This window comes from Procambarus clarkii, chromosome 60 (assembly GCF_040958095.1).
Source record: "Procambarus clarkii isolate CNS0578487 chromosome 60, FALCON_Pclarkii_2.0, whole genome shotgun sequence".
Taxonomy (NCBI): Eukaryota; Metazoa; Arthropoda; class Malacostraca; order Decapoda; family Cambaridae; genus Procambarus; species Procambarus clarkii.
Window position 1 is genome coordinate 22,115,338 of NC_091209.1, and position 15,091 is coordinate 22,130,428.

The 15,091-nt window shown below is 39.8% G+C and overlaps 1 protein-coding gene across 1 annotated transcript in view; it reads left to right on the top strand.

Annotated features, from left to right (window-relative positions):
* The window catches only part of LOC123766703 (neuroligin-4, X-linked), a 130,625-nt gene extending 116,212 nt beyond the window's left edge, over positions 1 to 14,413 (top strand). The window contains exons 6-11 of the mRNA XM_045755979.2: positions 2,396 to 2,620; positions 5,415 to 5,546; positions 5,828 to 5,979; positions 6,714 to 6,835; positions 10,197 to 10,374; positions 10,577 to 14,413. Coding sequence (XP_045611935.1) covers positions 2,396 to 2,620; positions 5,415 to 5,546; positions 5,828 to 5,979; positions 6,714 to 6,835; positions 10,197 to 10,374; positions 10,577 to 11,771 — 2,004 coding nt within the window. The 3' untranslated portion in view covers positions 11,772 to 14,413. The remainder of the gene's footprint in view (positions 1 to 2,395; positions 2,621 to 5,414; positions 5,547 to 5,827; positions 5,980 to 6,713; positions 6,836 to 10,196; positions 10,375 to 10,576) is intronic.
* The last annotated feature ends 678 nt before the right edge of the window (positions 14,414 to 15,091 follow it).

Genomic DNA, 15,091 nt, shown 5'->3' on the forward strand with positions numbered 1-15,091 from the left:
CTAATATCTCTATGGCTCATTTGGGCACTCAGTTTCCACCTGTGTCCCCTAGTGCGTGTGCCCCTTGTGTTAAATAGCCTGTCTTTATCTAACCTATCAATTCCCTTGAGACTCTTGAATGTGGTGATCATGTCCCCCCTAACTCTTCTGTGTGTGTGTGTGTGCTCATATATCAGTACTTATCTATCAGTGACTGCGGGGTGGTGAGGTCTAGCTCCCTATGGGGCATAGGGAGCTTATACTCTTGTTGTACCTGTTGCGATATAGCTTAACTATTCTGACGCTGAAATTCTTTGTCGTGTCGTGTCTTAAAGTTGTGGATGGAAGTGGACTCCAAAAACTTATTTTCCTAGTACATTCCATAAGTTTAGTGAAAATTTCTAAAACGTTCTAACAAGTTTAATGAAAGTTTCTAAAACGCTCGAACAAATTTAGTGAAATTTATTTTTAGATTTAGAATTTATTATTTAGAATTTTAGAATATAGAATTTCCAAACGGGTTTTGTGAGTTATAGTTCATAGCGTCTACTGATTTTCTCACTACTTCAACAATTACACAAACTGCTCACCCTTCCTAATACTAATTCTACTTTTTGTGTAACAATAAAAGTAGTGCTACAACCACTTGTAAAATTATTTTTTGTTTCAATGATACGTAACAAAAATAACAACACAAATAATAGTAATTTAAAGCACATACTGCTCCGTTACGAACTTTGTTAACCATAAGAAAACATCTCGGCTACCCACTTCCAGGCCGCAGTGCACGTCATTTCCCCGATAATAATGGCATTAATTCCGTAAACCAAACATGAACCTTGAGAAGCGGGCGGTCGAAGCCATGCGAATCCTGTGAGAGGAGGTAACCAAGGTGGAATAGTAATGATAATTTACTTCATTTAAGTTCACGTACCATTCATAATGCTTCCTGATTATTCATACAGACTTACTGACCGGAAAAGCTGGGGGCTAAGTCTCCTTACTGCCCACCCGCCTACTCTCTGGCTAGGGGAATTTCGACCTTATACACAGCAGAATGGATGTTGTTGCTTTGTTCCTAACCTCATCCTTACGCCCACTCACTGAATTAATTTTCCTGAACACTGCTGACAATCCTCACGATCTAATTATCAACGGCGAATGTTTGTAAATGTATAATGAACACTGGAATTTCATGCTGGTTTACCTACTTGGAAAAATAAACAGATGACTATATTAATAACAGTGGATTATATTAATGACAGTGGATTATATTATTAGCTGCTGATTATATTGATGACAGTGGATTATATTAATGACATTGAGTTATACTGATGGCAGTGGATTATGCAGAGGACTGTGGATTATATTAATAATAGTTGATTATATAGATGGCAGTGGATTATAATAATGGCAGTAGATTATTTTAATGACAGTGGATTATATTAATGACTGGATTATATAGATGGCAGTGGATTAAAATAATGGAAGCGTATTGTATTATAAGTAGGCGATTATATTAATGACAGTGGATTATATTAATGAACGTGGATTATAATAAAGACAGTGAATTTTAATCATGGTAGTGAGCATATGCTCTTGCCTATGCATAGTTGAGTGTGCTTGAAAGCACTTCTCACCAGGTCACTGAACGTCTCCCTGAACCATCCACCGTTGATGAGAACCTAATCAAGCACTAGTTTGAAGAAGATTGTAATTTTTTCTTCCTCACCTCACACACAAGAGCGCCACATAAAGTATGCAAATGATGTACAATGTCATGCATAAGTTTAATGTTCAGCGCTCGAGGTTTGATTAAGGCGATACATACATTATTCTCTCTCTCTCCCTTAATCTGATTAAGATAAGAATTGTGATCAGCGGGAGACGAGTGATCGTTGCATAAACAATAGTATTAGAAAATAGCAAGGAATTCAACAACGTCATTTGGTCAAGAGTTTGAGGTAAGAGAAGACACGGGTCAAAGTCTTCACCTCCCCATACCTCATAACAAGCCTGATATTCACAAGTCAATATTGTTCATCAATTTCGACTGATGAAATTGAATGTTTACACACAGAAATCACAAAAGCGTGATGCATCAAATGAACAAATCCGCAAGGGCCGTGACGAGGATTCGAACCTAACGTCCGAGAGGATCCCATACGCTGCCTTAATCGACTGAGCTTTCGATTTCGACATGGAAAAGAATTGCAACCGGAAGTTCTACTGACCTTACTTTGAACAACATCCACTATTTATTTTGACCTTTAAAACTGTCCTCAGAGCCATATTGTACCAGCTGAGTGACGAATGGTCTTCCTCTCTGAATATCTCTTCTTGTATGTGCGTGCGAACGTTGTACCCTCTCTCCCTCCCACCATCCTTACCTCACCATACCCACTATCCCTTCCAGGTGCTGGAGGGAAGACAGATGAGCGTCCTGTTCGGTGTGACGGAAGCGGATGGCTATCCTGAACTCAACAGCAAGCAGGCTACCGACGGCTTGGACGTGCAGGAGCGTAACCGCTTGCTCAGGACCTACGTCAGGAACATCTATCACCACCACCTGCAAGAGATCTACCTGGCCATCACCAAGGAGTACACGGACTGGGGCAACCCGGCGCAGCATCCCGTGCAGGTCTGTGTCGTGTTATGTTGTTGTTATTGTTGTTATATATTCAGCTACTCGGAACAAACAGTTCCAAGTAGCACAGGCTATGGTGAGCCCGTAGTGGATTTATCTGGCATAGGAGCGGGACTGTAACTTTGTGTTTGTAGCAGCATCACTACTATTTATGTCCCGCCCGGGATTCGAACCCGGAATTATCGATTGTGAGTCGAAATCGAACTCGACTGTACTACCAAGCGTTTGTAGCAATACTGGAGAATAACATAAATTTCCTTGAACGAAAACAGGGAAGGGTGAGAAAGTCAGTCCCAGGAATTAGAACCTCTCGTATTAAGTGAGATTACTAAAGATTAATTTACATTCGCCAAAACGACGTAGAGGAAAAGATGAAAAGAATTAAATATATAAATGAATGAAGTTGTACAACAAAGAGGATAGTATCAAGGATTTAAATAATTATTCCATAAATAGAACAAGAAACAATACAAATTGGGATAGCTGGAAGGTTTTAAGCAAAGGTTAAACTTATATACCTAAATTACTTTTGGTGCAAATAAATAAAAGTAGTCTACATGACCCAATAGGCTGGCTGACGTTCTCTTTATTCTTCTTATACCCCTATTATTATTCCATTATACCCCAGGGTAATGGACCCCAGGGAAGTGTACCCCAGAGTAGTGTACCACAGAGTAGTGTACCCCCAGGGAAGTGTACCTCATGGTTAGTATTTTCCGGTGTAGAATTCTTAACATTCGGTGTTCTACTATTCGACCAATCTCTTCACTCGATTTGTCATTACTTAATATATGAAACTATTTTATTAACCCAGAAAGCCATGACCCTCAGCAACCCACCTAACGAATCAGGGTTGCTACATTGATAAAAAATATTACACGCCATAATTTTTTTATTACGTCGAATTTTTAACGAATTGATCTATTTCGTAAAGTATGGGACGCATTTGGGGAGAAGACGGGTTTCATACGGGTCCACGTCCCGCGTCACAATGCATCCAACTCCTGCAGCTTCTTAGAAATGACCAGTCAATTATTATTGGTTCCGAGGCTAAACGTTCACGTGCCGAGATATACGCTTTGAAGATAACAAGCTGAAGGACGTCATTGAGACGTTGTTGGAGTAGCAGTTAAAAGGCATTTATAAGTCTGGTACAATAAGCTTGAGGGACAAGTGCAGTAGGTGTAATGATGTGAAAAGTGACTGGTTGGCTCAACGGAGGAATCATTTCTTGCTGGTCATATTTCGATCTCCGATGGTCCAAGTTGTTAGAACCCCCCCCCCCCCCCCCATGCCTTATGTCCTTTTACAGTTCCTTGTCCTCATATCACTTTCAATAACTGTGTAGTTATACTGGCTTAGCGCTTTCTCCTCATGATTACCTTACTGTTTATTTACTTAAACTGAAGCATTAAATATCAATCGTGACTAATTTTAAAATTATATAATCAGTTTGTATAATGTTTTTTGCTCATCTGTATACATATAAGCAAATTTTTACATGGAGCGATGAAATACGAATTTGCATTGGTTCTTATCATCATGCGTTAATTGCATAATTACTAATTTGCTGAGTTGAATCACGAAAGAAAAAATATTTTATTAGCTCTAAACATGTTGACCGCCGGAGATAAAATATCATGGCGCCACATTTGCCTCCAGCCAAATTATTCCCATGTAAACTGCATCAACACAATTATACTCAAGCTAAAATTATATTCTGTCTCTAATTTGATATTAAAGTGATTAAGTGCACAGAGCGGCTTTCTAATATCACAATATAAGTGGAGGCATGGAAGGCTCTCTCATATTCGCTGTATATAACCCTCCTAATTGTGTTTTTTATCGTTATATTCAATCGAGAGAATTATTTCCGAGCCACTGATAGTGATCCAGATGTATAATAATATTCTGAAAGGTTATTTATTAGTTAATATTCTTTATAATGTATTTTAGGTAGTGTTATAAATTGTATATATACAGCGCTCAGATGAGACAAACTTAGCATATTACTAACAATACATTTGAAATAATTAAAAAAAAATTACTGCTATTAGGCTAAAAAATTTACCTATTTTTATAAATTAAATATTTTTCTGTCTTGTAGAACTTAATTAACGAGAGAATGACTTAATTAACTACGTATAATTAAAAGCATTAAAGAGTATATCATACATAAAAATATATTGTTTGAATATTCACTGGGAACTGGATAGATCATTATATTTAGTAAATAAAACTCTATACTAAGTATTTTTTTAGAACATTTTAGTCGACTTCTGCTAAATTTCTTCCCTGTACACTCGTATATGTTTTATGTAAACTTTTCATCAAACATTAATTGTATTAGCGAGAAGTATATTAATGCAGATTTACCTCATTACTACGGCCACCCAGGAGTGTTCTTTAAACAAGATTATGAGTCTGCTAACTGGAGTCTACTAATCCCTAACTAATACAGTAAATGTTCTGCATACAATTTACTTACGTAAACAGACTCAATTAATTTAATTTATACATGATAATAGAACAAGGTCATATAAGTCAAGGCGATTAGTGAAAAGATATGCTATTTTTGAGAGGAAGATACACGGTAAAGACATGAGATTGGTGATTGGATCACACATGTTAGAGACGTAATTTTGGCGAGACAACAATAAGAACTGAATGTATGAGTTTGGCGAGAGGAAAATACCCAATTAAGACATGAATTCCGAGAGAGGATGATGCTCATCAAAGACATGATTTTTGGTTGGGGGATAATATGGGACTCTGCATGTTGATACAGGTACGAGACTTGACGGTGGAGGCGCTGAGTGACGGCGGGTACCTAGCGCCTCTTGCTAAGTTTGGGGAGACGATCAGTGGACGGGCAGACGCCTACATGTACGTCTTCAACCACCACGAGAAAGACCGCCAGGTTGGTATCGACTTTAATACAGCTTGGATAGATTTAGATGACGTAAAGAATGATGTACTGTGAAAGTGGAATTGCCGATTAATATTTGTTGATGATGCAATATTGTATTGTTTGTCGCTTATCTGAGACGACAAAGGTTACCCTTTTCATCCTTGGGTTCCCACAATGCAATTTCATTAGCATCATAATTATTAAAACACAGTATACCTCGTACATTCTTCGAGTAGCATATTGAACATCTCATCAGTTATAACATTCACTTTGTTCTCCTCGGTGTTCAGCGGTTGGGCAGTGTGTTCGGATCAGAGGTGCCACTGGTGTTCGGAGCACCGTTCATGGACAGCCCGGGCCACTGGACCACCAACTTTACCAGACCCGACGCCCTCGTCTCCGAACTCATCATGAGGTACTGGACCAACTTTGCCAAATCTGGGTAAGTTGCTCGCCCATGACATAACGTGTCTTGCATGCAAAGTTTACCTTAAACGGTAAGGTTGCATACTCTCAAACTTTAAAATGAATTGTAACTGATTCAGTAAAGAACAAAAATACATTGAAAATTAATGAAAATAAAGTACTGTATATAAGAACTATATTTTAACTCTAAAACACGTTCAGAATTCCAAAGAAAACCAATTCTGTGCAAATCCCATATTTTGTGCAGTTAGTGCATTAAATCGGAGGACGACAACAGAGATTAAGAAGACGGGGAGAGAAAATTTGAGAGGACAGAGGGATTTGGTAAACTGGCTTACAGTCAGGCAGAACTCACCACAATGGCCAGTTACACTAGAATGAAAATTGACATAAATACGATTTGGCTGAGAAGTCTATTGTCGCACCTCTGTCGTAAAGGGAAATGCAGCTATGAGGGAAAGGGAGTAATAACACCTGTACTGCGATTAGGACCTTCAGCTCTGGGATTGTAGCTATGAGGGGAGGAATACTTCACCTGTACTGACGTCAGGGCCTCGGCCCTCAGGAATTGCAGCTGAGTGGGACGATTTCAACGCCTAAGCGGAGGCCATGATTTATGTAACAGGATTAGCGACTGAAAGGAGATACTACTACACTCAAACAAAGATCAGGCGTAATGTAAGAGAACTACTGGGGTTAAAAATTCCACCAGAGTACTGTAACAATGGTGGTGTGCTGTTCTCTCCTCAGGGACCCCAACCTACCGGAGGAGGTGAAGCCTGTGCTGAGCTACAAGGAGAGGGAGAGGACCAAGCAGCGCAACATCACCTGGGAACCCTATGAAGCCATTTACGAGAAGTACCTTGAGATAAGTGAGTCCTCAGGCTTTCCCATATTGTTTATAGACGATTATGTTATCATAGGTAATCTTGAGGTTATCTTGAGATGATTCCGGGGCTTAGCGTCTCCGCGGCCCGGTCCTCGACCAGGCCTCCTTTTTGTTGCACACACCCAGGAAGCGGCCCGTAGCAGCTATCTAACTCCCAGGTACCAATTTACTGCTAGGTAACAGGGACATCAGGGTGAAAAACATTTTGCCCATTTGTCTCCGCCTCCACTGGGGATCGAACTCAGGACTACGAATCCGAAGCACTGTCCACTCAGCTGTCAGGCGCCCTCAGGTAAGCGGAATGAAATTAATAGACCACAAACAGAGTGCATACGGGCAATGTGTAAAACCCTGACTGGGCTTCAGTGGAAGCCTCAGGACCCCTAGAGGATTCAATTGAATCCCATGATGCATTGTTTTTTACCATGTTCTGATGTAGTGGTCTAAAGCGTGTACTAGGGAGTACCCGCCGTGCAGGTTCGAGTCCTTCTCATTAATCCTACTTATTTCCTCATTGTGTCTCTCACATATTTTCTCATTACGTTAATGTGAGTTCTTTAAACATTATTATTGCTATTATCATTATTATCGTTGCCGTTAATATTATCATACCGTTACATAATTTAATACAATTATAACCTACATAAGTAATTTTTGTTTTATGATATGGTTTCGCTTGCAAAGATAATGAATCCCCAATAATTACCCAGTGTTCCCTTACAACGGCCTGCCGCGTACCTCACCAGTTTGCTGCATGATTGTGGGTAGTGGCCTACACTACACTGATCACCTCATATATATTCTGAAATGTGGAAAAATTAAAAACTAAATTAGGATGAAATGCTTGAACCGCAGGCTCATTTTCCGATCGCATCATTAATCAAGCAGCCTCTGTGCGGGGCCGCTGTTAAATTGTATAATGTCATTGGAGTGATGTAGTGGCGGTCGGTGAGGCTGCCGTCGCTGGGGAAAAAAGAATAGTATGGAAAATTTTGTTACACAATGCACGCCCCGCTATCATTCATTGTCAGGTAATGTGCGGTGGGATTATATATATATATATATATATATATATATATATATATATATATATATATATATATATATATATATATATATATATGTGTGTGTGTGTGTGTGTGTGTGTGTGTGTGTGTGTGTGTGTGTATGTGTGTGTGTGTGTGTGTGTGTGTGTGTGTGTGTGTGTGTGTGTGTGTGTGTGTGTATATATATCACGAAAATAAACACGTGATTAAAAATGTGAGTGTCACATTTTTCCTCCGTGGTCTGACACTGTCATATATATATATATATATATATATATATATATATATATATATATATATATATATATATATATATATATATATATATATATATATATATATGTCGTACCTAGTAGCCAGAACTCACTTCTCAGCCTACTATGCAAGGTCCGATTTGCCTAATAAGCCTAGTTTTCATGAATTAATGCTTTTTCGACTACCTAACCTACCTAACCTAACCTAACCTAACGTTTTCGGCTACCTAACCTAACCTAACCTATAAAGATAGGTTAGGTTAGGTTAGGTAGGGTTGGTTAGGTTCGGTCATATATCTACGTTAATTTTAACTCCAATAAAAAAAAATTGACCTCATACATAATGAAATGGGTAGCTTTATCATTTCATAAGAAAAAAATTTGAGAAAATATATTAATTCTGGAAAACTTGGCTTATTAGGCAAATCGGGCCCTGCATAGTAGGCTGAGAAGTGCGTTCTGGCTACTAGGTACGACATATATATATATATATATATATATATATATATATATATATATATATATATATATATATATATATATATATATATTAGGCTGCCACTTTTGACGTTTGCGATCTGTCTGCCCTCGTGGGAACACATTTTTTCTAAACGATGTGATTTCTGAAAATGTGAGAGTAGAGATGAATATATTTTTAATATCTCGTAATAAAAATTTAGATTAGTGGACGCTGTCCGTGAGAGTTAATTTCCATGACGTGAGATTTTCGTTATTAATAATGAGTAAAAAGTCTAGAAATTTTAAAATTGAGGAAAGATATGTGAAATATAGAGTTTTGTAATGTGAAATCTACTTTCCTGAAATATATTTGGTTGTCAACGATGTAGAGAAACACTCGAGTGAGGAATCACTAATGCTTGGGTTAGGGGTTAAACGCTCGGTTAAGGGTCTGACAGCGCTTCTGATTCGTAGTCCTGAGGTTCCGGGTTCGATCCCCGGTGGAAGCGGAAACAAATGTGCAAAGTTTCTTTCACCCTGATGCCCCTGTTACCTAGCAGTAAATAGGTACCTGGGAGTTAGACAGCTGCTATAGGCTGCTTTCTGGAGGGGGGTGTAACAGAAAGGGGGCCTGGTCGAGGACCGGGCCGTGGGAACGCTAAGCCCCGAAATCATCTTAAGATAACCTCAAGAGATAGGGGTCACTAATACTACGGCGAATCACTAATACTAAGGTGAGGGGTCACTAGCGCTCGAGTGAGGGTCACAAACGGTCGGTTGAACGTCACTACAGCTTGGTTTAGGGTCACTAATGGTTGAGTGAAGGTCACTAACACTCGGGTGGGGTTACCTTAAATAATAGCAATCCTCTCATAAATCATCTGTATGAGATCGTTTTGAAAAAGCAATCCCAATCCTTAGGTTACAGTTTGCTCTCGTTATACTTTTTAGTAGATAAGACAGTGTGTGTGTATTATTAAACATGACCGATAATTATATCCAAAGTTCTTTCCAAAGGAAAGGACTTTGGATAACTTTCCATTGGAAAGGACAAAGGAACTTTCCAAAGTTCATTTTACAATGTAATTGCGCTTAACATGTTTCGATCAAGTATGTGTTTCGTTAAAGGTCACATCTTCTAATGCAGAAAGGAAATGGAAATAAATTAGCAGAAGAAATGATATATATTCCATGTAGGATGAATTGAGGTGTTACCTAATCGGCATCGGGTTAGCAGGCGAAGCGTGAGCTGGAAATTCTGTAGTAGAAAGTACCTAGGTGTAAGTTGGTTATATAAATAGCTCAGTTCCCCATGATGTGTAAGTTGGTTAAAATTAGATGAATACTTAGTGTAGTGTGCTTCAGCTATGTCTAATCTTCTAATGTTGTTATATCTATCGATTACTTCGGTGTTTGTGACCATTAACTACCTACCAGACTCTTAGTCAGCTATCAATATCCACCTTAAACTTAGATACGTCCCACTATTCTCAAGAGAGTTCGCACCACACCTGTTCCAGCCGACATCGTTTGGGTATTGAATGCATGTTCACCCCTTGTGTATCACCACTATTGTGTGGGTCAGGTTACCGGCCGCGCCTGAAGGACCACTACCGCGCACACAAGGTCGCCCTCTGGAACTGGCTTATCCCGGAGCTGGAGGAAGCCGGCTCCAAGTACCCGGACTCCGACGCAGAGGCCTGGCACGCCTCTGAGGACCCAAAGCACTTTATTGGCCCCGTCAGACCCCTGGACCCCTTCAGGTAAGTCCGCGTTGGAGTGACAAATCTTTCTGCACCAATGTTCTGATACAAAGTTATATGCGTAGATTTCATAGCAAGTTCAGGGTTTTGATGTCACAGTAAATGGAAGGTACATAGCTGAGACACTCAGCTATGTACCTTTGAATAAATATTATAGATATGTGTAATATATTATCGCGCTGAGCGTGTTTGTTACCTACAGGTTCCTCCATACTACACACGTGACGTCGACGTCGGCCGCGCCAGCACTACCCACGCCCAGTGACGAATATCTGCCGCCTAACGTCAGCGCCGCCCACGGCAGCGTCACCCGTCCCGTCAATGTCTCGTCAGAAGTGGCACCGACTGGACAGTTACTCGACTACACCACCGCTCTCACCCTCACCGTGGCCATCGGCCTCTCCCTCCTGGTCCTCAATGCTATACTCTTCGCAGCGCTCATCTACAAACGGGACAGAAACGCCATGGGACCAAAAATCAAATACGACAGTGCATCAGCGCAGCCTTTGTGCACAGTAGACAGTGGGATGCGTTCTGTGTCCACTCACGAGGCTCTGTCTTCTCCCGTCAAGGACAACAAGTCGGCGTGCAATGTTGACCTGCAGTGCACAGAGCTGCACACTTTCCCCACGCCACCTGACATCGGTGACCGCAACACCGAGGTCACCTTTCACACCAGCAATTCGATGCACTCGTTACTATCCCAGCCGACCAGTCAGTTCATTCCGCCTCCGCCGCTCCTCGCTACGACGCCGCCCACCCCACCCGTAGCTGGCCAGCACGGCGAGGGCGGCCTCGAGTCCGGAGCGTGTGGGGGACCCAGGTGCTACTCGGACGTCAGCAATGGCCAGTACGCAGACGTCGGAGGGGGACAGTATCCTCCTGACGTAGGCCAGTACCCCTCGGAGATCAAAAGCGGACACTATCCAGAGATCAATCTCGAACAATACAGGAGTTCCGGTGGAGGCCAGTGTGTAGAGCCCAGCATCGCCGTGTACCCCGCCACGTCCAGCAGCTCGTGTCCCTCCTACCAGCCCCAGCACGCCCAGTACTGCTCCCACTACTCCGCAAGCGTCAGCCAGTACTCCTCCTCCACCGACCAATACTCCATTTCAGGGAGTCAATTTTCCAGTCCAGGAGCTCCGTGTGGGACCTCGACGTGTCAGTTCTCGGAGCCCGGGGTGCAGTGCCTCCCACAGTCGTCCTACAGCGACGACGGCCAGGACCTGATGGCTCCCAGGACTATCCGTAGTGCAACACTGCAGAGGGGCTCATCGTCCTCTTCGTCCTCGTCGTCTAGGAAGCCTCAGCCACCACCCCGCGGCTCCACGCTGCCCTCCTACGCTACTCTTCCTAGACACAGCTCAAAGGACTCACTTTCTCACATTAATGCATAATGTCATTCCACACACAAGACCACTAAGCTAAGGACGTCTAATTTGTTAATTAAGAGATAATAATTTAACGCTCAAGTACGACTGAAAACGGGTGACTTCAATTGTACACATTGGGGGATCTTTCACCCCATAGTATAGCGCTAGACTATGCTATCCGGACGACTAGTCAATTGAGTGGAATGTATTGATGAACTTAGGTAGGGTGGGCCTTCACAGCTGCTGTAGAAATTGTAGTGAGACGGTGAATACTGACAGCAGTGAACAGTGACACTGGCTAGACAGCGCCACTCTCCTTATGTGCAGTGTACAGACAACTATGATTTTAATCACCTATTCTTATATCAGCCGTGCGTGTGTGGGTGTATGTGTGTGTGTGTGCGTACCGTTCAGTTCCCCATCACATAGGTCTCACCTATACGCTACGAGTTACCAAACATCACCGTGTTTAAGAGTACGTGTCAAGGGCTGGAAGTAGGTCTTCCTACTTCCAAGACTGCACTGTATTTATCTCCTAATACCAATATGGGTAATATTTATTTAAATATTTTTTATGCTTATATTGATAACGAAAGTCATTATAGGCACTTTTTGGGTGGTATATAATTCATAGATTTTGAGATTCACCTGTTAATAATTTTATCTTACGTGTTGAGTGTTATAAAACAATCTAGCAAAAAATATAGAACATTTTTCTACATCTCGAAGCTCAGTATTCGTTCTCAGTTGTTTTACTTGTCAGTGGAAGAACGAATACTGTGATAATTTAGTGCACATTAGGTTGGCTTTTTATCATTCATTTGATTTTATGAAGCATCCTACTGTCACAATTAGTGTCTGGGTTGATTGTGGTGGTCTGTCACCTGACTGGCTATTTATGTAGCCTGTCACGTACCTCTGATCTAGTTATGGCGGACTGTCATATGTCGTCTCTGGTATAGCTATGGCGGACTGTCATATGTCGTCTCTGGTATAGCTATGGTGAACTGTCAAATGTCGTCTCTGGTATAGCTATGGTGAACTGTCATATATCGTCTCTGGTATAGCTATGGTGGACTGTCAAATGTCGTCTCTGGTATAGCTATGGCGGATTGTCATATGTCGTCTCTGGTATAGCTATGGTGGACTGTCATATGTCGTCTCTGGTATAGCTATGGTGGACTGTCATATGTCGTCTCTGGTATAGCTATGGTGGCCTGTCATATGTCTTCTCTGGTATAGCTATGGTGGACTGTCATATGTCTTGTCTGGTATAGCTATGGTGGACTGTCATATGTCGTCTCTGGTATAGCTATGATGGCCTGCCACAGACCTCTGGGTTTACAATGTTGGTCTGCTAATAGCTGATAGCTTCAGTCACATCGCAAAAATCTATATTACGGCTACAAGGTTCAAAAGAAAAAGGCAATGTTGTGTGACAGTGAGGTATTTGAGTGCTCAGTGCAAGGTCTTTAACTGAACAAGATCATGTGCATTTATGGAAATATTATTTAATTTTGTATATTCATTTTTTACTGGTGTTAGTTACTTTCGTTATTGGAAGCCATAATTGTTAAACATGATAATTATTATCACCGGTTATTATTATTGTTTTTATTGTTACTTAATACATACTACTACTACTAATAATAATGCATAATGAAATCGCATTACCGTGATGTATCAATTAAATAAGTAGGAGCCACGAGGAGGATTCGAACCTGCACACAATCTAATCCCGAGCACACGCCTTAAATCACGACCCGAGACATGCTAAAAAGCAATGCAATTTGAGCTTCAACTGAATCCTCTATGGGTCCTGAGGCTTCTACTAAAGCCAAGTCAGGGTTTCACAAATTGCCAGCATGCATTTTGTCTGGTTATTTAAGCAGTGTGCCTGGGAGTACCCAGTGTGCAGGTTCGAATCCTCGTGGCTCCGACTGATTCTATCAATAATGATGATAATATAAATTATTTTATTATTTTTCTTATCTTATTAGTATTATTTTTCTTAATAATAGTATTTAACTAACAATTAAAGCAATAACAATAACACCGGTGATAATAACTACCATTTTTTAACAGTTATAGTTATCTTCGCGCACTATTATTATTATTATTATTGAAGTGTTTGGAAATTTACTATTAGTATTATTAGTATTATTAAAACCGTTGTTTTTGTTTTTAATCTTGAATATATAAGAGTTCAGTAACAAAGGTATTTAGCTGGCAAGAAGACTATGTTAACCCATTTTCATTTAATAATATAAATTGGAAAAAATATAATACTTCATAATCATTGAAACTAGCATAACTAAATGAAAAATAAAAACAGAGAATATCCTGACATAAAATCTTAATAAAATGCCATGGGCCTACACCATAGCCAGGTTGATCCCAAGTGTTTCAGGCGTATCCTACAAGATGCTTGAAGAACAGCCCTATAGTTACTAGACCGTGACTTCATACGAATTAGTTTGCATGAGTGTCTTCTCTAATTCCAGGTTTGTGTACAGCTTCTCCATACTTCCTCGAGCGCCTCTCTTAGTGTTTCATCCATATTGTAAGTCTCATACACGTGAACTTTGGTTTGACATCTTGCCTGATAGCAAGGTTGTTCTCATTTTGTTCAAACCAGCGAGAATACTTTGAGTGTTAAATGTCTTCGTGTGTATTTTTTATTTGAATAATAATTATATATATATATATATATAATACTTATATATATATATATATATATATATATATATATATATATATATATATATATATATATATATATATATATATCGTGTCTAATAGCCAGAACCGCACAACTTAGCCTAATATACGAGGTCCAATATGCATATGCATAACAGGCCGGATGGTTTTCGTTATTTTCAAATATTTCTGTCCAGATTTGTTCATGTTTAACAATACTAATCTATTATATTAGGAACATAAATTATTGACCTAGTTATATTAGGTTATTTTAGGTTAAGATAGCTTTGGATAGGTTAGGTTAGGAAGGTTATGTTAGATTTGATCAAATTTCTATGTTAGTTTTGACTCAAACAATATAAAATTACAATCCTATATGATACAAAGGACATTTTTATCATTTCATAAGAAAACATTTAGGAACAAATTAAATATTTCACGAGAATTCGGCTTGTTAGGCAACTCTGGCTATTAAGTACGACATTAAATATATATATATATATATATATATATATATATATATATATATATATATATATATATATATATATATATATATATATATATATATACGGTATACATACATTTGAATGTATGTGTGGGTGTGTATGTATTTATGTATGTATAGGGATGTATGTATGTAA